At 49.2% G+C, this 23,707-nt stretch overlaps 1 protein-coding gene and 1 non-coding gene across 4 annotated transcripts; both read right to left on the bottom strand.

Annotated features, from left to right (window-relative positions):
- Window positions 1-13,577: 13,577 nt before the first annotated feature.
- Window positions 13,578-21,923, bottom strand: MAGED2 (MAGE family member D2). 3 transcript variants are annotated; one of them, XM_032757012.2, is made up of 13 exons: window positions 21,820-21,923; window positions 20,245-20,318; window positions 19,409-19,900; window positions 18,490-18,798; window positions 18,306-18,369; window positions 17,966-18,045; window positions 17,373-17,467; window positions 16,602-16,681; window positions 16,461-16,503; window positions 16,071-16,133; window positions 14,816-14,930; window positions 13,900-14,342; window positions 13,578-13,709 (listed from the first exon to the last, which is right to left on the bottom strand). In XM_032757012.2, the coding sequence occupies exons 2-12, from the start codon at window positions 20,287-20,289 to the stop codon at window positions 13,908-13,910; spliced, it is 1,821 nt and encodes a 606-aa protein (XP_032612903.1). In that variant the 5' UTR covers window positions 20,290-20,318; window positions 21,820-21,923; the 3' UTR covers window positions 13,578-13,709; window positions 13,900-13,907. The 3 variants fall into 3 exon arrangements, with proteins under 3 accessions (XP_032612903.1, XP_032612904.1, XP_032612905.1); XM_032757013.2 differs by lacking the exon at window positions 21,820-21,923 and adding an exon at window positions 21,189-21,276; XM_032757014.2 differs by lacking the exon at window positions 21,820-21,923 and adding an exon at window positions 20,398-20,541.
- LOC116812368 (small nucleolar RNA SNORA11) lies at window positions 15,113-15,243 on the bottom strand. The gene has a single exon (XR_004370669.1). It is a non-coding gene; the product is annotated as a small nucleolar RNA SNORA11 (small nucleolar RNA).
- Window positions 21,924-23,707: the final 1,784 nt, after the last annotated feature.

The raw sequence follows: 23,707 nt of genomic DNA, 5'->3' as shown, positions 1-23,707 counted from the left end.
CACAAAAATATTAGAACTGATAACAAATGCAGGAAAGTTGCAGGATACAAAATCAGCAAAACAAAATCAGTAGCATTTCTATATGCCAACAGTGAACAATCTGAAAAAGACATTTAAAAAGAAACCCCATTTACAGTAGCCATGAATAAAATTAAATGCTAGGAATTAACCAAAGAAGTGAAACATCTTTATAATGAAAAGTGCAAAACACTGTTAAAAGAAATTGAAGAGGACATTTTTATACCTAAAAAATGGAAAGATATTCCATGTTCATGGATTGGAAGAATCAATATTGTTAAAACATTCATACTACCCAAAGCAATCTACAGATTCAATGCAATCCGTATCAAAATTGCAATGACATTTTTCACCGATTGAAAAAAAAAAAATCCTACAATTTATATAGAACCACAAAAGACCCAGAATAACCAAAGCTATCCTAAGCCAAAAGAACAAAACTGAAGGAATCACATTACCTGACTTCAAATTATACTGCAGAGCTATAGCAACAGTTTGGTAATGGGATAGAAACAGACACATAGACCAATGGAAAAGAATAAAAAACCCAGAAACAAATATATTGACCTATGGTGAACTGATTTTTAACACACGTGCCAACAACAAACACTGGGGAAAGAATAGTCTCTTCAATAAATGGTGCTGGGAAAACTGGATATCCATATGCAGAATAATGAAACTAGACCTCTCTCTCTCACCATATACAAAAATCAAATCAAAATGAATTAAAGACTTAAATCTCAGACCTCAAACTATGATACTATTAATACTAAAAGAAAACCTTGGGAAAATCTCCAGAGCATTGGTCTGAGCAAAAATTTCTTGAATAATGCCCAATAAGCACAAGCAACCATAGTAAAAGTGGACAAATGGGATCACATCAAGTTAAAAAGCTTCTACACTGCAAGAGAAATGATAAACAAAGTGAAGAGACAACCCACAGAATGGAACAAAATGTTTGCAAACTACCCATCTCACAAGGGTATAATAACCAGAATATACACGGAGTTCAAACAACACCATAGGAAAAAAATCTAAGAATCCCATTGAAAAAGGGCAAAAGATTTGAATAGATATTTCTCAAAAGACATACAAATGGCAAACAGATATATGAAAAGGTGCTCAACATCACTATCCTCAGAAATGTGAAAATCAAATTACAATGAGATATCATCTCAACCCAACTAAAATGGCTTCTAACCCAGAGACAGGCAATAAGAAATGCTGGTGAGGATCTGGAGAAAAGGGACCCCCATACACTGTTGGTGAGAATGTAAATTAGTAGAACCATATGGAGAACAGTTTGGAGGCTCCTCAATAAACTAAAAATTAGAGCTTCATCATACAATCCAACCATCTCACTTCTAGGTATATACCCAAAAGAAAGAAAATCAGTGTATCCAAGAGATATCAGCACCCTCCTTTTTGTTGCAGCACTGTTCACAACGGCCAAGAATTGGAAACAACCTAAATGTCCATCAACAGATGAATGGATAAGGAAAACGTGGTACATATACACAATGGAGTACTATTCAGCCATAAAAAACAATGAGATCCTGCCATTTGCAACAACATGAATGGAACTGGAGATCATTATGTTACATGAAATAAGTCAGGCACAGAAAGACAAATCTCACATGTTGTCACTCAGTGGGATCTAAAAAACGAAAGCAGTTGAACTCATGGAGATAGAGAGTAGAAGAGTGGTTACCAGAGGCTGAGGGAGGAGGGGCAGCAGGCAGTGGAGAGATAGGTGGGAGTCAGGGATGGTTAAACCGTACAAAGAAAAGTGAGAAATAATGAATAAGACTTAGTATTTGATAGCACGACAGGGTAACTATAGTCAATAATAATTTAATTGTACACTTAAAAATAAGTAAAAGAGTATAAATGGATTGTCTGTAACACAGGGATAAATGCTTGAGGGAATGGGTACCCTGTGATGCGATTATTACAGATTGCATGCCTGTACCACAACATCTCACTTATCCCATAAATATATACACCTACTGTGTACCCTCAAAAATTAAACATAGGAACTTTACTAAAACAAAAAAATCCAATGTCTGTATTTTGAATCTTTTGGGACTGCCTTCCCCACCCATGTACGTCACAGTTGAACACGGATGACTTCCGCAGTCTTCAAAAGTCGTTTTCTCTGTGATTTGCTACAGTGAACTCTCCTTATTCTCCTACCACCTCTGTCTGCCCACTCCCTTCGCAGTGTTTCTCAATATTTCTCAGGTCAAAGAAAATAATTATGCTGGTGCAGCTCAGTGGAGTGAACTGCTGGGGACTGGGGCTCTGGGCAGGCTGTGAGCAGTTGATGGGGTGGCTGAAGGGATCCATAGCTGCTGGATTGGGCCACTCCACCTTAGCTGCTGCCTTGAAGGATCTTCCCTTCTGGCTCCACACATGCTCCCTTGGGTGACCTCCCTCTGTCACTTGGCTTCCACCACAGAACCCCTACCAGTCACTCTGAATCTCTTCTCCCGTCTAGGGCTCCCACAATTGCCCCCTCACCAGTGGGTGCAGACTCACTGTTGGACATGTGCCCTGGAATGTTTCAAGAAGCCTCCAATGCATCCTGCCCAAACAATGAATTCGTTGTCCTGCCCCTACTTGGCCCTTTATGGCTTCGCAGTCAGGGGCACCATCATCCACATGGTCACTCTGGAGACAAATCTGAGTGTTGCCTTCAATCCTCAGGTGGCCCCCATTCCCTGCAGCCAATCAACTTCCAATTCTTATTGCTTTTCTCTGCTGGATGCTTCTCCGGGCCACCCTCCTCTTCATCCCTAACTGACCAAGCCCAAGCTCGGGCCTCATTTTTCTCAGTTTCCCTCTTCTACTGCAGCCTCTCCCATCCGTGCTGCTCAGAGGCAGCAGCTGAGACCCTGTAAACATTACCCCACATGTCATTTTATCTCATGGCTCCCTGTTCAACTACAGGACAAATCCCATATTCCTTGTGTTGCCCTGCAGGGCTCTCCAGCTTTCTATGTGGCTCTTTGGGTTTTTCATCTCAAATCTCTGCTCCAGAACGCCAAGCTGTTTGCAATTCCCTACACATACGTGGTGAGTTTTAGCCTGTTTCTTTTCTCAGGCAGCCACCACATTGCTGGAATGCCTTTCCCTCCCACAGGCCCTCGCCTATGGCCCATTTTTATTAATTCCTTAACACACAGGTCAGCCTTGGTCTCCTGCTGGGAGCCTTCTGGAACTGCCTTTCCTCTTCATTATGGCCTCCATCCTACCTTGTGTGTCATGGAAAGGGCAATTCTACCCTAGTGCCAATATTGGGTTTCTGTGTCTCGCCCATAGACAATAGGTAGGCTGTGTGTGTGATACTCTTTGGGGTTCCCAACGTCAGCCAACACCAGGTATGACACAGATGAGGTGCTCAGTGAGCCCCAGTGGGGTGGATGATCTGGTGATGTGCTGGGCTTTCAAAGAGGAGCACACTCGAATAGGAAGTGGGAGATGACCTGAGTGTTCCTGGCAGGGTGTCAGGAAGGGTCAGGGCTCACGGTGCATGGGAGTTCCTGGTTGTACTAGTCAATGCCTAAACCCATGCCTCCAACCATCTGTATTTCAACTGCAGGCAGCTGTGGTGATGGTAAAGAATGAACCAGCAGAGGAATACCTCCATGAACTAAACACACCCACAAGACATAACACCAGGTTAAAGTCCCTGCTGCCACCTGCTGGCAAGGTACCCTTGGCTCCTATTCTGGCAGGAGAATAACTTTTACTCCCCCTACACAACAGACTGAGCCAGACCTCTGTGCCTCTGCAATGCTGTTCCTTCTCACTGCATGCCTTTCCCTTCACCTTCTCGACCGACTTGCAGATATATCCGATTCATTTTACCCATGCTTACTTAAATTCCAACTCCTTTAGGATGACGGCCCTGAAACCCTCCTCCACTGGCACCACCACAGAGCCCATGACACACTTATACACAACACCTAGAACATTTGATGACTGTCAAGGCTCTGTGTATCTGGGTACTTCAGGATGGGGTGATGGCAGAGGGAGATGAGTGGCTGTGTCCGACTCACTTCTGAGTTGTCAGAGTCAATGAGTACACGACTGGCCTAGTCCACATATTCATTCAACATGTGAATGAATGAGTGATGCATGAGAAGAGGTTTAACCATGGGACACTTTTAGTCCAGGGCAGACAAACGAATTGTTGGTGGACTGGAGTCATCAAGGAGGAGGTGTTTCGGCAGTGTTTCAGGAACACGAGGATGCTAAGCAGTGGAGCAAGGAGGAGGAAGTCATTCTCAGGGCAGCGGCCACCATGAGCAAATGCTCACACAGAGGAGAGGCAGGCTCAGGTGTTTTGGAGAAAGGTGTGGTGTGGTGTGGTGTGGTTTGGGGCAGCTGGAGGGTGGTTTGTGTGCTTGGGTTGAGAGTTCTGCAGTGGGAGAGGCAGGGTGGTACCAGATGTCTCAGGCTGCACCGCCATCCTTGTGCTCAAGCCAGGGCTAGGATCAGTGCTCTGTGCTTCCCCATCTGGGAGAGTGTGGGACCTCTGCTCTTTCTTCATGAATGGGGAAACTCAGAATTGAAGGGCTCCCTGTTTAGGCAGATGGCTTCACTGAAGCAATAAGGATTATTAAAAGCCGAGAGAGAGCAAGGAAGCCCAAGACAACACAGGAGAGTATAGGAGCTATAGAATGCATAAGAGCCCATGAGCATGGGTGCCCAATTAGTGGCCAAGGGTTTACTTTGCAGAAGGACTGTTTTCGGGTAGGCTATGACTTGATTCAGTTAGGGATGGGTCCTTTGGGCACTTGATTCACTGGAGACAGTTCCAGGTCTCCAACCCTTTGGGGGATTCGATGTGCCTCCCAAGGTTGAAGCCATGTGTCTTTTCACGTCAGCCTATCCTTATTCGCTAGCTCTCGCTTATCCCTAGGGAAACTGGAGTGAACAGCCGGAGAGGCCCAAGCATTGCTCAGGCCTGTCTGACTCCAGAGCCCATCCTCTCTCCCGTTCCCCAGGCCCCCTCACCTGCACATCTCCAATGATGTCCTCCATGACCACATCGTACTGAACCAGGAAGTCAGCCATGATGCCTGAGCCGACCGGTCTTGCAATGTCGGGCAGTATGTGGGGTGGTGTGGGGCTGCCGAGGGGTGGTTTGTGTGCTGGGGTTGAGAGTCCTGTGGCAGGAGATGCAGGATGGGACCAGATGTCTCAGGCTGCCCTCTCGATCCTGGTGGATGGGGGCAAATCAGCCTCACCTGTATGAGTGGGGACTATTGGGACAGGGTGGTACAGAGGGCTTGCAAGACAGAAGAACCACAGAAAGGGCAGCACAAGGGGTGCTATCTGGGGAGGGTGAGAAGTCTAACCCCTCCCCAAACCTCCGGTGACTCCTGCCTACACCACCTTCCACCTGCCCCACGCTCCTCTCCCAGTCCCACAGCCAGCTCCTCTCTGCATCCTCCATTGAGCCCAGCTGGACAGACCCAGCTAGGCCCTCAGCTCCCAGGCCCTAGCAGTGTGACCCTCACTGGCAACCTCACCCTACCTCATTGCCCATGCAACCTGGGACCCAGTCTTTGGAGGCGTGGCATGTCCAGAGGTACACCAGCAGCCTGCATCTCCTCCCAGAGGGGCAGTGCAGTGAGTGTGTGTCCAGGAGATGGACAGACACACAGACAAGGTCTAGGTCTCCTCCCATCCCCTCACTGCTGTGGGAAACAGCAGCCTAGCAAGGTTGTCCTCTGGATCGGATTTCATATTTCTTCTTCCCTGTCTGCCTTCTGACTCTGGGCATCACGTGTGTGAACAAGCCTTTTAGAGTCTCATGAAATCACAGATGAATCTCTAGTCCCGGATGTTTGCTGAGCTGGCCACAAGATCAACTCCTCTGGAATCCAAGACAAATGTCCATTTAGAAATGTCACTGTGCCTCCTTTTTTCCAGAAAATAGACACTTGGGAATTCTGCTCCCCCTCCTTCCTGCCACAGCTGTCAGGAAGCTCAGGGGCACACTGAGCCCCATACTCTCTGAGGCGCCTGCTCACATACATTCCCTTGGCTTCCTTCCTCTCAGAGCTCTTTGTTCTGTTTTCTCCCCCACAGGATTGGTCCTACCCTCTGTTTTAACCTTTAAGGAGAATGGGGGAGGGACCTGCCATTTATAGCTTAGGGCTGAAGAGTGCATGCAGGCTGCAGGGACTCAGATGGCCTGTGGGCCCAGGTTCCAGCTGCTGCTGTGTGTCCCTGGACAAGCGACTCATTCTCTCTAAGCCTCTGGCTCCTCATCTACAGCACAGGCATGACCACAGCTCCTACTTCATAGGCAGTGCTCGTGGGAACAAAAACGAGGCCATTCATATAAAGCGTTTGGAGCCATACCTGCATCTCAGTGAGTGCCACCTAATGCTAACGAGTAGAATGATCGTGCAATCTTCTCTGCACCACATAGTTGGGAGGGAGGAATTCTCTCAAAGTCTCACAATGGTCCTGAGCTGTAGATGGCATCTCGTCCATTTTACAGATGGGAAAAGTGAAGTCGAGCAATGGAGTGACTGGCTTTGATCGTCCCACATTAGGGGAGTGTCAGCACTGGGATTTGAATCCAGTCTGTGTGTCTGTCTGTGTCTGTTACATCCACTGTCCACCCAGTGCCTCTCTGGGTCAACAGAGTCGAATGAGTTGGGACCTCCAATGCTAAACAGCTTTGGAGGGGCTGCCACATGAGCCAAGGATTTCTCTGCGCCTGTCCTGTCCTCTCATCTCTCAGATGAAGTGAACAGGCCAGCTCCATGATTCTCCAACCTGGCTGGACGTCAATGTCACCTGAGACTGGTTGACGACACAGCTTCCTGGGCCCCACCCCCATGCTACTGAACCAGACCCTGAAGGCTGAGCTCCAGGAATCTGCATTTCTAGGAGCCCATGTTGTGATTCTGATGTAGCCAGTCTGGCCTTCCAAAACCTCTAGGTGAAATTTGAAGCAAGTCTGTGGGGCAGGACGCTCCTCTTCCCTCCAGGGTGTGAGGCGGTGTCCTCCAAAGAGCCTGCACTTGCTGTGCGCTCACTGTCCTGCCATTCTCAGTGGGGATCCAGGGATAAGAGCGATTTGGCCAGTGTGGCTTCTACAACCTCAGCAAAATAAACAAGGAAAGTTTCACACAAAAATTCCTCATTCACACTTATTTTCTCATTCATTCATGCACTTACTGGCATTACTTTCACCCACTCTTTCCTTCACTCACATTTATTCATTCCTTTTTACACTCACATTCACTCTCTGTGTCAGGCAGAATGCTGTCCCAAAACGCATGGCAAACTCCATGGGCAAACTGATGGTAAACTCATGAGGACATAATTTACAAAGGTAGGTGGCATTAAAGGACCCACAAGGGATGGGCAGAGATGGAGGAACTATATCTACCAAAAGCCATTACCACCTCAAGCCCTGAAGGGTCAAGGTGCAAGGGCAGTTAAAAGAAAGTGGCAAGAGTTATAGCCACGGAAGAAGAGCTGCCCATGGGAACAGATGTCCCGAGTTAGGGGAGCCTCGCGACAGCTAAAGCACAACCTAGCAGATAGGGAGGCATAGGGATAAATACCCGAAAGCTCTTGCTGTGACCTCTGAGCATTGGGTGCCATTGGCTCTCACTTGCAGGACAAGGAGCCCAGATGATACAATCAGCAACGGTCAGTCTCCCGAAGCACAGAGCGGGACAGGCATAGATTGGGAGTGGATTTAGAGGGGCAAGTGGGGAGTAACGAAGACGGTCCCCCACAATTAGCCCCTGAGCAGCCCTTGCTCCTGCTTGGGTCTGGCCCAGCCACCTGTCCCACCTGAAGATCTTCATCGTGGGCACACGCTACATGGTAACTGAGTGCAAGAGCACATCCAGCCGCACAGTCTACTACCTCATGAATATCCCATCACGCCCCACTCTATCTACCTATGCCTGCATGGTGAGAGCAAACTCAACCTCAGAGGCCGCATTGGAGGCAACTCTTGCCTCTCAGCTTGTGGCCAGCAGGTAGGGAGGGCCACACACACAGATGGGTTGGCTGAGCTGAGCTGTTCCAGGTGGGCTGGGGGTGTAGGGGTGGCCACTGCCTGGGTCCTGAGGTGGGAGACAGATTCTGTCACTTTTGCTCTTCCACTCGTCAGCCACTCAGTCTTGCCCCAGCCACCAAATGACTCCCAATGCCACCTGCTCTGCAGGTCTAAGAGCTTGGCCCCGGCACCCAAGCCCTACCCAAAGCCAGCTGCTTCATGACAGTGACCCCCTTGACTCTGCCTGACTGGTCCCCTCATCTTTCTCACAACTCTGTGCCTTTGCTGGTGCACCTCCCCCACCTAGACGGCCCTCCTCTGTCCCCTCTGTCAGCAGGTGATCATCACTGGTCACACAGACAGCTGCCCTGAGACACTCACCCTTGAACCACTCTTCTCCCCTCCTCACCCCAACATAGGTGTCACACTGGCAGCCCTGTCCCCACCCATGACTGTGTCCTTCTTGCCCTCCCCACTCCCTTCCAAGGCCCAACACTGGCTCCATGGTGTGATACAGGAAGCCTCCTCATCCTCTCCTCCCTCCCAGGCAGGTTGCTGTGCCCTGGGCTTCAGTTCTCCAAGTTCTGGCCCATGTGTGGCTTTCCTGGCCCGAGTCTCTTCTCCCCAGCCCAGCACAGTGACCTGCACACTCTGGGTGCTGGCTGAATAAAGGGATCCATTTCCACAGCATTTACCCCTGCACCTGGGCTTCTTAGCATTAGGTATTGTTCCTGCTGGCAGGACTGGTTGGGGGTGGGACAAGTGGGAAAATGAGTGCAGGAAGGACAGTTGTCATAATTGTCATTTATTGGACACCTATGCACAGTCACGGTGCCATCTGCTTCCGCATGTGTGGCTCATTTCATCTTCACCACGAGTCTATGGGGTGGGCATTCCTGCCACTGGTTTATGGATGAAGAAGCAGAGAGCAGCCCCAGGGCAGGCGGCCAGGATGAGACAGAGCCAGGACTGAAAGCCGGCCTACCCGCTTGCCCTCAGCTCTGCCATTGGAGAGGTGGGGGTGCCCCAGGCAAGTCGCTGCCCTGATGGATGGCTGCGTCCTCGTGGCTCCCTTTCTGTTCTCTCTAGACTGACAGCCTCCCCTCAAGGTAGACTCTGACCTGTGACTCCCTCATGGCCCACTTCTCAGAGCAGAGTCAGAGACCGCTGGAGGCGTGACCCTGGCCCACGGCAGCCCCTGCAGCCAGGGCCGTCTTGGGTGGAGCCAGCCCGGCCTTGCCAACACAGCTTGTAACCCAGATGGACATGTGGCCGTCTCCACAGGGCATGCCTCCCTGCACACAAACCTGTGTGTGCATGCACACAACCAGCACCACGTTCACATTCATCACAGAGGACCAGGCCCAGTTTACAAAGCACCTCCCCGTCAAGGTAGCTCTCACTTGCGCGGCACTCACCGTGTACCAGGCCACGGTCTGGGTGCTCCCCACCCACCATCTAAAGTGCGGCCCCCAGAGAGCAGGCCGGATGAGCCAATGCTCTTTGGATATGAGGCCAGAGAGGGGCAGGGACGTGTCCGAGGGCACAAGGGACCATGTAAGGGAGCTGGGGGAGTTTACCCTACGGCTCCTTCCTACCAGTCAAGCGCTCCTTCCACCAGAGCACGCTGACTGCTGACTCATGTCCATAATGAAATGTATGCATGTAACGTCTATAGCCGCATATAGAAATGTGTGCCTGGACCTATGCACCTGTGCAGTTGTTCCTAACACATTCCATCAGCGGTTAACAACACACCTATACACAGAGGAGCGAATCACCAGCTCCTCTCGGCTCCCACAGCCCTTTATGGTTCCCCTCGGTGCTGCCAGTGTTTCCCTCACTGGATTGGCCGTCTTGAGAACAGGAACACCCCAGCACCCAGCACAGGGTGCTCACTACATGGAACCCTGCAGTCACTATACATGGCAGTTGAAGGAACAAATAAATGTCTGACAGATTGGGATGCTGTGTGGAGCCTGTGACAAGCCCCATCTGGAGAATCAAAGCACGAGCTTCTAGCATTTTGGAGCAAAAGCCATGCTCTCTTCATCAAATAACCGCTCACCTTCTGAGAAGCAGCACTTGGCACCTGACGATTGTTTCAACAAGGTTGAACTACTGGCTCCTGGTAGAGTATGAGCACTTAACCATGGGACCCCAAGTGACCATGCACCTGAGCTGCTCACCCTGGGCCTGTGCCATCTTATCCACCAAACCATAAAGTCAGGCAGGCAATGACAATGCTTCGTCACCAAAGGGCAGTGGTCACAGGAGATCAGACCGGAGCAGGTCCTGCAGGCACAAGTGAGTTACAGGAGGCTCACCCTCCCCGTAACACCTTCTCCTGCCGCATTGCTTGCCCTCCCTCAGCTCACACCAAGGGCCTTGTGCGGAGTTCCCAACAACCAGCTTCCCAAATAAGGAAAAAAGCCCAGGAGCATGGTTTGCAAATGACACACATGATAAGCAGGAACTAGCTGGAGGCTGAGCTGTGGTGCAACAGCAGCACTCAGGTGTGACCCTGACAGGAAGTAAAAAAAGGAAATCCTCTTCGGAGTCAAAACTCAACAGCCGTGCATGTGGTTGGTCTCTGTCCAGAAAGCGACCTGGCCAGGGGCACTGATCAATACAGATTGCATCTCCCAGATAGAGACTGGGAAGAAACAAGATTGGAGAATTGATAGCAATAATGACCATGTAATAAAATACTTAGAGTACTCATTATGTGCAAGGCACAGTTCTAATTGCTTTGCCTGCATATATATGAGGAGCAAGTGGACAGATCTCTCAGGATGGGTTGTGTGGGGATATTTGTGTCCCATGTGAGTGCTCACCAAAAGGTGCATAATTACCCAGCCTGTGAAGTCTGTCAACCTCTTCTCCAGACACCCAGTGCTTGTTCAATGAGCCAATGAGCAAAATTATCATAGTAGAAGGGATGGATGTTATGTACCAGTTCAACATTGATTTACCTTCACATTTAACTTTTTACTTATATATTTTATTCATTATTAACCCTGTATTGAATAAAGAGAGTAAGGTTTATTTTTTATGTATAAAGCACAAATATACATAGTTATTAAATAGATATCTACAGTATATCTGTGTAAATAAAACTACATGGGGAAGGACAATTAGGATAAAAATGTCTAAAAAGGCTTCTTAGAGGGTGGTAATAAAAAAAAAAATAGGTGGAGCAGCTGCTAAAGGGGCTCTGGCCACCACTAGCCAAGGGGAAGATACATGATACAATCTAGAATTATTTGGAATTTACTTAATAATATGCTGAAGAAAAAAACTGAAAGTTGTGGGAGTTCATTCATCACAGTAACAGCCTCCAGGCTGATAAAGATGGCAAAAACATGAACAAGGGTCTGTCCTCATTTCCCCTGCCACTCCCTCCCCCTCCTCGGAACACTCCCCGGCTTGCCTGGGACCAGACCTGCTCTCTCCTTCCCTGTCCCACCTGCCTTCAGTCTGACACTTGAGGAGCGGGGAGTGAGGAGTGAGGAAGAGCCAACCCTTTCTCCTGTCAAATTCTAGGCTTTGTGGGAAGGGAAGAAGAGATGGGTGCCCTGCAAGCCCAGTGTCCTGTGGAGGGAAGGCAAGAGGAAAGAAGAGTTCTTCATGACTATGTTTCACACTTAACTCTATCAAACACTTGGAACTCATTTTTATTAGCATCACAGTCCCTGAGTTCCTCACCACCTCATCATCGCCCACCCCTTCCATTTTCAGATGGACATCACTAGAGAATCTGAGGGGGCCCTAGACACAGTACCCACTGAGAGTCCTTCCCAGGAGGCCAAAGCTGCCTGTGATTTTGTCTACCTGTCCTGGGTACTACCCAGGCCCTGAGGAGACCATATCCTAGTCTTCAATGGAAGAGCCTCTGCTTCTAGTGAAGATCACTTCAGCAGGTCTCAATTCACAGCCACAGGTAAGGAGCTGTCTTGCTGCACATGGAGCTGTGTTTCTCTTTTTAAAATTCTGTTCCCTAAGCAATAAACATCCTTCCTTTATTGCTTATAGATTCTACAGGAGAGGAGAGGTGGCCATTACCGGGGGCTCATTGTCCACAAGATCGTCCCAGTGATTAGAAGCCCAGTAATGTTGGGATTGGAGATGGTGAGGGCTTCGTGGGGAGAAAGGTAGTCCAGGGCAGTACCCCCCAAAAACAGGGAGGTGGATCTCTAATAGCCTGAGGGCCCTGTCCTTTAGTGAGCAGTGTAGCTGAGAGGACACCACATGTGGGCACTTTGGCACCTGGCTCATAATGCTCCCCTCTCTCCCACCTCCTGCCACCATCTGGGTAATTTCACTGTCCACATGGATAACCCAACCAATACCCTGGCCTCCCAGACCACTGACTCCACATCCACAGGAAGCATCTCTACCCTTCGACTACCCATTCCTTGAACCTCACCATCACCCAGAGCTCTCTGTGCTGTGACTTCCTAAATACAATCATCCCACTGTCTGACTAGTCCCCCAGATCACACTTCTTATTCTCTCAATACCCCTTTCCAGATACCTGGAATGCTGCCAGACATATAGCAGGCACTCCTAATGAGGACTTCACTGAGACTTCTGCACTGTCAGATGCACATCACTCACAGAGATATCCACAGACTCCTGCACTGTCCCCCAATCTATCACACACTCTCCTCATCCCTCTTCCCCAAGCCTGCCTGGGTCCCATGTTCCATTTCTTCCACCACTCTGTGTACAACTACTACATGTCAGGTACCATGGACACAGTGGTGAAGGTACAGACTCATCCAGTCACTGCCCTGGTCCTGTGTTCTTATTCCAGATCCAAACAGCAGAACCCAAACTTTGGAATAAACCAACACTCATCTTCATGGTTCCTATACCAAGATTACTGAGCACCTTGCTATGTTCCCCCAAAAATCATGGGCTCCATCCTCTACTGGGGCCTCCCTACTGCTCAACATCCTCTCACAGTCCCCCTCTCTGAGTCCCATCCGAGTAGTCCCTTCTCCCAGGCCTTCCCACAACTCAACTCCTCTCACCTCCTCCAGGACTGGGCTGCAGAAGTCAACATTCAACTTCTCCCTCTCCATTAACTCCTCCCTACTCAAGCCTCTCTCTCCTTCCCCAAGAAAATGGTCCCTTGTTCCTGTACCTCCATTTAGCTCTGTACCTCTCTCTCCTCATTCAAATTTCTCAAAAAGAGATTCTATATTTGATGTCCAGTCTCCTCTACTTACGCTTTCTGCTCCAGACTTGCCGACCTCAAGCCTCTCCTTCAAAGTGTGTCCTCTGTAACTACAATCTCTTTAACTCCACCCCACTAAAATCCCACCACCCTGAAGGCTAGACGTGAGGCCCAATCTATCCCAGAAAGGTGTGTTAATCTCGTTCCTAGGAAACCAACAATATCACCTCAAACTAAACACAGACTGAGGTGGAAACTTTCCCAACTCACTGATTTTTAAATGTGATACCAAAATGTGACAGCCCGCCAAAAAAAGCAATAAACTCAGAAATGGCAAACAGATTTAATGCAGAGTGTCAACTTCAATTGATTGATAGTGGCTGCCTAGAGTGCTGTGTTGAGTAGGTTTCTGAGGATGCACCCTGGCTTGAAGAGAAAGACTGGCAGGATTAACAATATCTGAAAACACAAGTAAGAGAAAATAAAAGGGTCAATTGACATCCAGCAAACAGAAAGGAATAAAATGCCAAAAGCAGTGTCTTGGCACACTCTCCACATCATTCTCCAACTTAGGCCTTCCTAGAATCATCCAGCTCCTCATCCCAGCCCCATAAGCCCCAGATGTCCCCACTGAAACCAAGGCAGATACCTGAAATCTCACTTGTAGGAGAAACCACAGGCACCAGAGCTGCCACTGGTGCTGGCACCAGCTCCACCAAGGCCAGCAAAGAGCCCAAATGTGAGAGTGGCGGTCAGGCTGGCACCAGCACTGAAGCCACCACTGGTGCTGGCAGTGGCACTGGCACTGTTATTGGTACCGGTACTGGCACCAGTGCTGGCACTGCCACTCTCTTGAGCTTTGGCTTTAGCTTCTGCTCCCGCCTGGATCCGGGCTTTGGCCCAGGGTCCGATATCAGCTTCGTCCCAGTTGCAGGGCCCGGCAGCATTCTCCGAGCCGAGCCCAATACCCATTCGAGCTCTAATCTCAGCCCTCGCCTTGGCTTCAGCTGCAGCCTCAGCTGCAGCCTTCAAATCTGCTTCCATCGCCTCTCGGTACTGAGCTGCCCATTCCTTGGGATCCTTCTTTTGTACCTGAAACAAAAATAACCATCAGAAGGAGCACAGAGGGATTAAGCCATAGTAATAATACAGTATTACTATGTAAATAACCATCAGAAGGAGCATAAGAGGATTAAGCATCCACTCTTTATGCTAGGCACTATGCTACATGCTTAGTGTAAAAAGATAATAGTAATAATACAGTATTACCAGTAATTATGCACCTAATATTCCATCCCTGCTCTGACACTTACTAGCTCCATGACTTTGGACATGTCACCTACCAACCTCTCTGGGCCTCAGTTTTCTCATCTGTAACAGGGCAATGACATATCAGGTTGTAAGGCTTAAATGATTCAGATAAAGTGCCTGTTACAGTGTTTTGACAATTAACAGAAGCACCAAAACATTCAGATTTGAACTGCAGGCTGCTCTGCACACAGCCTGCCCCAGCCAGGGGCACCCCATGCGCTTGACTTGCCAAGCTCAGGCAGCTCTCCAATTACCTTGCAGGCAAACTTGAGGACTTTCATCTTGCTGGTCTCATAGTAAGAGCGCAGGCCCCAGAAGAACTCATATTCAGGGGGATTGCTATTGGGGACTCTGGCATAGTCCAGGTACCTTGGAAAGAGAAGTTCGAAGCCTTTATTTCTAAGACCATTCATGGCCTACCCATGCATAGACTGGACAACATTATCCACTAATGTAATGCCATTATCCATGGCAACATTATCCACTAATTACTACAGTCTTTCTTCCAATATTGAGCCCTGTCCCACTGGTCTTGCCCAGAAGCCACATAGAGGTGTAGGGGGACATTTGTTCATAGGGAAGCCACAAGTTTGAGGCCCTCATCACAATGACCCCAGATTCCTGTTGGGTGTGTTGTAAACAGAGGAGCCATTCTTTGGGCCCCCTGCTCTGAGCACACCCCACTGCAAGTGTCTTGGCCTCAGCCTGGCCAAGCCCGGAAAGGTCCACCACAGAAAATGACCAGAAAGACTACAGAGGAAGAACAGCCAATAGCAGCATGCTTCACACATGCTGAATTCCTGACCCTTTGTGTGTGTGTGTTTCTGTGTGCACATGCGTGTGGCTGTGTGAGTGTTCGCATGTCCTCCAAGGACCAAGGATAGATGAGCCTTGGCCAGAAATTCAACAGGACTGGGCTCCAGCCCCATACCAGCTGTGGGCCATGCTCAGATCTCCCCTCTTGGAGCCCCAGGTCCCTCAACTGTAAAACGGGGATGGGATGACAGCTGCAGGGTAGTTATGAAAATGAAATGAGATGTACAAGTCAACTCCCCAGCATGGTACCCGGTTGCCTGAAGCTACCATTCTATGTCATTTCTTTACGGAAATTAATTTCTATGAAGCTCTAGTTAGCAGAGTAAAAAGAACTAAGACTTTGGAGCCAAGTTCTAAACATAACTCTTCTACTTGCTACCTGTGTAACCCTGACCAAATGACTTCACCTCTCCAAACCTCAGTTTCTGCATACGTACAATGACGGTAATGATAATCCCTCCCTTATAGAACTGGTCTCAAGACAAATGTTGAGGTATATGTAACAGATCAGGAAACATGTGCTGCTCCTGTTTCCCATCACCGCCCAAGCAATAATCCCACCTGCATACATGCAAATATGCAAATATATACGCACATAGACACATGCATGCATGCATGCGCCATGGCTTTATCACTCAGTTCTGAAATAGGCCAAATGCATGGAACACATGAACACCAGACAGAGATACTTACTTCTGCTTCACAAACTCATCAGTGATGAGCTTCTTCACGTCCCCAAAGAGTGAATGATGTATCCTGAGAGAAGAAAAAGAAAAATAAACAAACAAAAAAATTCACTCAAGGCTGTGGCACTTCCCAGATGTGGGCAGAGGCATTTCCAAGATGGAAAAGAGGTTTCCAGCACAAGAGGGAAGCTCCATAGAAGCCCAAGAGACACTGAGAGAGGGAGCAGAGAGTTCAGGACCATTCGCCCATCATCCACCCAGGTCAGAACCCTGGGCCCTCTACCCAGTCCAGCACCCCACCCGCTCCACCAGACCACCAGACTGATGCAATCCTAGGACCGTCCTCTCTTGCCAAAGGACAACACGGACAGCAAGCGCTGAGAGAGCCCAATCATACCCAGGGCGCAGCCCCAACTTGCGCAGCACCTCCCAGATGACAGCTGCAAGGGGAGGGGAGGCAAGAGGAGACAGGGACAGAAATTGAACACATGGAATCCAGACCACAGCCACCCATTCAGCTGCAAGCCCAACCACTCACCCTCACTGGACCGATTTCCATTCATGAAGATGATGCTAAGAAGCACCATGAGCAGACCCAGCTTGGGTGAGTCCTTAGTCCTAGAAAAATAACAGGACAGAGAGGTTTACGTTCAGCAGCCATCTGCAATAGACACACCAGCCAACTCACTAGGCTAGCCTCTCTCAGATTCCTCAGATACAGAATTCTGCCCAGTCTCTGCTTCCAGCTCTATGCCACCCTTGGCAAGGCACTTAGACTTGCAAGCCTCAGTCTACTCTTCAGTAAAATAGAAAAATCTTATTTTCCCTTCCCTGGGTCTCCAAGAAGATGGAAGAATGGCTGTCAACCTGGTACAACACAAGCACTCAGTCAATGTGAGTCCCTTCTTTCTCTCCCAGAACCTTCAGCCCCACTGACACTCCTGTGCTTCATGCATCCTGATCCACCCACACCAGGAAGCCCTCCTTGAGAACCACTGTGCCAAAGCCAGGCCAGGCACCCAGTAGGAAGAGGCAAGCAACGAAAGACCTGCTTTCCTGGGAAGGTTCTACAGAGACAGCAAACCTGACAGCAGGAATGTCCCACCCCAGGCTCCTACACCCTTCAGTCAATCAGAATCAGGTGCCACTACTGTGAGCAGGGCTCCAACTATGCATGGGAACTTGGATGGGGCTTTTGAGACCCTGTCTTTCCTGACTCTTAGAGAGGATGGGGGAAGTAGGACAAAGAAAGGGTAGCAGCACATGGCCAAAGCAGAAGCCCCCACACCTCAGCCCTTTCCCAGCTTACGTTCCCAGTATGCCTGCATCAGTGGGCTCTAAGGTGCTGAGAAGAATGTACAAGTGGTCATTCTTATCAATTTCCTTCAATTGAATCCCAAATACCTGTGGATGGGGAGAACAGCTTGTGAGATGACAAAATTCAGCTTCCGGGGCATGCTGCAGCTCCCTATGTACCTAGGAGTTTTGCATGTGTGAGAAATCAGTGAGATAATGCACACAAAGTACATAGCTAAGTGCCTGGCACCCGGTAAACACGCTGCAAATGTACTACTGTCATCATCACCTTTGTGATGAGTAGGACTCTAGGGAGACAGAGAATGGGGAATGAAAGGGAGAGGTGAAATCTCAAATACATGGCAGGAGCTGTGGACAGAAGCCAGGACTAAGTTGGGTGTCTTGGGTCCTAGCTGTACTTTTACCATTGACTTGCTGTGTGACCCATCGCTAATCTACACCCCTCCCTAGGCCACTGTCTGCCCATCAGCATAGTGATGGAGCTGGATTAGCAGGTCTCTTTGGTTCCCCCGAGAAGGGACTTGTACATTTTTGTTCAATTCAAGGCTTCCCCACTGTGCCCATCCCCCAGGGCTGCCCCTTCACCTTCTCCAAGGAATAGCCTGCTCGTTCAATGATTTCAGGGTACACATCAGTGTATTCTTTGATGATGTCCTTCAGCATGTCTGCAAGGGGAGAGCGTTGTGAGCACCCGACTGAAGAGATGCCAGGTGGCCCTGATGCCCAAGCTAAAGACTCTTTGCCAACCACACCAAGGGTGGCATAACCCGGTTCTGTGCTTGTCAACAGAGATGCTAGCACTGCCAAATTAGAACTTTGGGAGGACAGAGATATAAGCATAAGAGCAGGGGATATCCCCAGCACAATGGTGTAAGGGCAATGGAGGGCAGAGCTCAGCGCAGAGGCAGGATTGGTAGGACTTTACCTGAGCGCTTGATGGGAATCTTCGTCTGGTCTTTAGCCAAAAGGTACTTCACCAAATCATTTGCCTGGCAGAGTAGAAAAAGATGGAGAGACCAAAACAAGTTTGCAGAAAACTTGAGACGATAGCAAAGAAAAGGGCAGCCAAGGCAGTAGAAAAGGCAGAGTAAAAACGACAGAGTTCTTACCCTCCCTTGCAAAAGGGCCACATCCCGAGGTGGTGGTGCTTCAGGCTCTTGGGATGACTGGAGCTTGGCAGCTCTACGGCGAGCCTTGCCCCTACGGGCTTTAGGTGATCTCAGGGAGAGCAAGGCTCTCCGGGCCCAAGCAGCCAACCGAGTCCTTGATGCCCTGCGGGCCCAAAAGGCTATGGGACCCCTTGAAGCCCTGCGGGCCATTGAGGCCATTAGGGCCTTTGAGACCCTTCGGCCACCTGTGGTTCCAGAAGCTTGACTCTGATCACTGCTGCCATCCTCTTCCCCATCCAGATGCTTCACCTGCATCAACAGAGAGGAAGCTCAACATCACCAGATGAAGCAAGTGGTCCTTTTCCTCTCCCTATCTCTTCCAGGAAGCACCCGCTAATCCCACCCCTGTAGTAACAGCCTGACTCAATAGATGTTGGCCATGCTGAACCCTCGGTTTGTCTCTCACTGACTTCCAAGCAGGTGTTTCATCTGCCTAGCAGGCCAGGAGCAAACCAAGGGTGGGTGGAGGCTGAGTCTTCTGCTCTTTCTGTGCCCACTACTGGCTCTGCTTGAACCATCCTAGACAAGCCGCTTCACCTCTCTGGAACTCAGCTTCCTTCTCCATAAAATTGGGGCTATGAGAATTACTTTCAAGATTTAATGAGATAACCTGCATAAATGTGCTTAGCTCAAGGCCTAATTCAGGGCAGCTACTATGTAAACATAAACTGCATTATATTCAGATTGCACCTCCCCATCAGTCTGCAAACTCTCTGAAGACAGGAATTACATCACATTACTCTCAGTGCCCCCCACAGCCCTGATGAGCACAGGGATCTTTCTAAATGTTTGTAGAACAAATGAACCAACTGAGAGGACAGGAGTAGAAAACCAAGGGTGGTGACTGCAGAGGTCTTACCTTTCGGGCTTTCTTGGCTTTGACCTTGGGCCGAGTATCCTGATTCTCCTGAGACGGGGCAGCTGCACTCTCAGGCTCAGGTTCATCTGCTGGGGCCTGAGAGGGTGCAGCCTCAGTCTCCTGGGCCTTTGTATTGACCTTCGTATCAGCCACACGGCTGACCTTTTTGGTCTCAGTGGCAGGCATTGTCACAGCCTGCGGGTCAGCATTCTGTTTCTTGGTGTCAGCTGCTAGACTCTTGTTTTCAGCTGCCAGAACCTGGGTATCAGTCAGCTGAGTAGTAGATGAGGCCTGGGTGGCAGGTGCCTCCTGAGCCTCTGGGGTCTTTGAGACCTCTGTGGCCTTTGAGACCCCAGAGGCTTTTGAGACCTTCACATCCTCTGAGACCTCCAGTGCCTTTGAGGCCTTCGGTGTCTCTGGGACCTCCACATTCTGGGTCACTGTCAATAGAGTCTGCATCATCGAGCTACTGTCCTTTTCTGAAGCTTCAGCCTGCAAGAGGAAGCAAGGAAGTTCACAGACCTTCTCCCCACCGCCAACTAAGCAAATGGCTCCAAAATTCCAAGGCCACACTTCTCTGACCTGTACTGACTCCTACCTGCAGTGTGCTCTGACCACTTCAGCCCAACAAGGCCTCCCTTTCCTCTGAGTAAGAACTGATGGCAGAAGAGGGGCCCGCCCACCTTCTCTCCCTCCCTCCACTGGGCAGGGGGACACCCAGGCAGGAAAGTAGGTGGAGAAGGACAAGGATGAGAGGGGAAGAGCCAAGGGACTTGGGGCAGCAACAAGGGCTGGAGAGGAAAAGCAGCTGAGGAAAGGACAGAAAGAGGCCTTACCTGGAAGCGAGTTAGACCCGCACCACTCTCGCTTGTGTCAGACATGTCTCAGTTTGGCCTGGCAAGAGCTGAGCCTGAAGGGGAGAAGGCCTGGGTCAAGTTGAAGCCCACTGAACGTCCTCTCCCCTGTTGTGCCTGGAGGCTGATCCTCACCTTCCGTAGGTCCCCAATTCCAACCCCCTCCACCACCCTCAACGACTCCGTTCTCAGATACAGGAATTCAAAGCTTCTAAGTCTCAATTCTCTGCAGCCGCACCCTCCCCTTCTCCAGGAAGATGTGCCAGCGCGGCAGCTCTGAGGACCCCGCCCCTTTTCCCAGTGCACCCCCCCACCCAGCCGCAAGTCGATAGAGCGCATGCGCCTCGGTGCAGGGCCGATCTCAGCCCCGCCCGCTTTCCCAGCACGAGCCCTTTCTTTGATGTCCACCGTGCACATGCGCATTCAGCAGCTGGCTCTTCTCAGTGCTGGCCCTTCTCAACACGCCCCTTTCTAGCGAAAACATAGTGCGCATGCGCAATGGTCGTGGTCTCAGTCTGGCACTCTGCCCCGACACACGCCCCTCTCCAGGTCCGCAGTACCATTCGGTCCCGCCCCCCGCCCAACAAGCCTTCCTCCAAAATTGTCGCAGTGTCTGGTGGGCCCGGCCCCTCCCCTACTCACGCCCTACCGAGTCCAGTGTCTCTTGGCCCCGCCCTTCTTCCTAACACGCCCCCCTCCAAACAGGCGCATCTTCGTTCCGCCCCTTCCCTATTACACCCCCTCCTCAAATAAATATTGAGCTAGTGATTCCATCTTGGGCCCGGCCAAACCGGGTCCAGTCCCCTCCCTTCCCAGCCGGATGGATCCGGTACGATCCGGTCCTTATGGCAGGTTTTCTCCAGATCCCAGAGGGTGGGGCCGACCCCTAGCGGGGCTCTCATCCAAAAGCCGGCCCGGCTGCTCACCTCGTCCTCCTACAATTCCCGAGTGCGTCCACTCACTCCAAGCCCCTCCGAAACTCAGAGACTGCCCTCCTCTCTCTAGGCCGGAAGTGGTCCCGCCCCTTTCCGCCTCCCTAGGGGGCCTCCGTCCCAGCCTGTCTGCCCCTCCCCCGCTCCCTGCTCCTCATTCCTTATGCCCCCCTCCGTATTCCCTTAGCCTGGCTCCCTACTCCCTATTCCTACCTCACATTTCCTATTTACTCCAGAATTCCTTCTTCCCATTCCTTACATCCTCCTCCGTGTTACGTTTGCACACCCTGCCTCTCAGTATTCCTTAACCCCTCTCTGCATCCCCGATTCCCTTCTCTGGATCTTCACTCCCCCTCAGTGTTCCCCTCCCTCCTTGTATTCCTCGTCCCCCTCCCAACATTCCTGGTTCCCCGTTTTTCTCCCCTCCTCCCTCCGCTAGTCTCTGCTCCCAGTCTGTACAGCCTACTACTTTCTCAGTCGTCCTCATTGCCTGCACCCCACTCCAGGTCACCTCTGCTTCAGCTGCAGTGGTCCAGTAAGAATTGCTCATCTGCCTGGCTATGGGTTCGAGGGGTCTGGAACCACCGTCTGACCTCCATAAAACCCCAATCTCAACGCCCCTCACCTTGTCCTCCAGCGAGTTCGGGATGCGTCTGCCTTCTCTAAGTCCCTCTCGAAGTCTCAGCCTCCTGGACTAGAGCTGCAGACAGCCCAACCCAGCCCAGCCCCTTTCCGCAGCCCCCTGCCACCCCCCCTCGCCTTCCTCGGGGGTGGGGCAATGGGGCCCCGCTCAGGGCTGTCTGACGCCAAAGCCCGTGTTTATGCCACTGTACCAGACTCAGTCTGAAGCTCTTCCAACCCAAACCGCCCCCTGAAAGCAAGTCATTCATTGAATTTATTTTTATATCTTCATTTTTTCTTATTACAAAGGTAATATGTTGTTGTTGTTTTGTTGTTGTTGTTGTTGTAAAAATTCAAACAATGCAGTAATATATAACACACCAATGAAAGGCCACTCATCTCCCCGAAATAACCACTATTAACATTTTGCTATCCAGATTTTTTTTCTATTCGTATACTAATTATTCAGGTTCTCTCTCCGACAAATGGTACACTATACATACCTTCTGTTCTGCGACCTGTTTTTTTCCAGTTATATATAAAACATCTTTCCGTTAGTGCACATTTTTCTAAACAGCTGCATGATCTTTTCTTGCATAGATGTCCCATAATTTATTGAACCAGTCCAGTACACATGTACATTTAGATTGTTTGGGGCACTTTTTTTTTTTGTTATTTATGGTATTTTTTGCTAGCTCAAATGCTACAAAAAAGTCTTCCATTTTGAAGCAAAATTTGTCAACTTACTCCTAAAAAGTACATGGAATAACATTCCCACCAGCAATGTCTCTCGTGTACGTGTCACATATTACAAATATTTTTCATGTTATTTATGATAATTTTTGCCAAACAAAAATGTTTAATTATTATGTAGTCAAATATATCCATTTTTCCTTCATCACAACTGGATTTCTGCTGCTTGCTTAAAGATGCTTTTCACACTCCTATAACAAACCCCATTTTTTTTTTCAAGCACTTTTGTGGCTTTATTATTTACATTCAGATGTTTGATCATTTCAAAATTTATTTTCTATACGGATTCAGCTTGATTACTCTTCAAAATCATGGTCTCTTACCTCTACATCATGTGCAAACTAATCCATCTTTTCCCTCTCTGCTTTGAAATGGCACCACTATCACATAATAAATTCACATAAGCAATTGGATCTATTCAAGAGAACGAAATAAGATGTAAAATAATAGGAAATAGACAAATCATCATTAATTACTGAATATATAAATGCAGACCTGGAAAACCCAAGAGCATCAACTAAAAAGTTATTAGAAACCATAATAAAATTCAGCACAACTGTTAGCTGCAGAAATAATATTCAGTGCCTTTCCACATATAAATGTAATTCAAATGGACACAAGTCTTCTGCTTTATGTGGTCACCTTTTACTATGCAAATAACATATCATGAATCCCTATGTTCCATGGATAATTCAAGATAGACAAACACACAAATTTCTTGCATATTCAAGGCAGGCTTCTGTTTTCCTGTCTTTTCTCTTTCTCTGAATTATTGCTTTCTCCAAGTGTGTGATACCAGTTCACCATGTTCTTGCCTCCTAGATTTTCTCCCTCATCCACACTAGACATAGCCCCTCCTTTTCTTCTACTTCTGGCATCTCAAATTCCCCACCCCTTCCAAATCATGGCAAGTTGGCAAGTTTTGAATGCCAAGATGAAGACTTTGGTGTTGATCCTGAGAGCACCCAGGAGTTATTAAAGGATTCTAGGCAAGGATACAGCATAGGTTTGTGTTTTAGAAAGAACACCTAGCTGCTATATGGAGTATGGATTAGGTGTTGTCTTGGAAACAGGAAGAGTACTTATGACTTTTGTAGTCATCTAGGTAAGCAATGATTGTGCTTTGGCCTAGAGTGGTG

This window comes from Hylobates moloch, unplaced genomic scaffold (genome assembly GCF_009828535.3).
Source record: "Hylobates moloch isolate HMO894 unplaced genomic scaffold, HMol_V3 SCAFFOLD_7, whole genome shotgun sequence".
Taxonomy (NCBI): domain Eukaryota; kingdom Metazoa; phylum Chordata; class Mammalia; order Primates; family Hylobatidae; genus Hylobates; species Hylobates moloch.
This window is presented reverse-complemented; position numbering and strand designations above follow the sequence as displayed.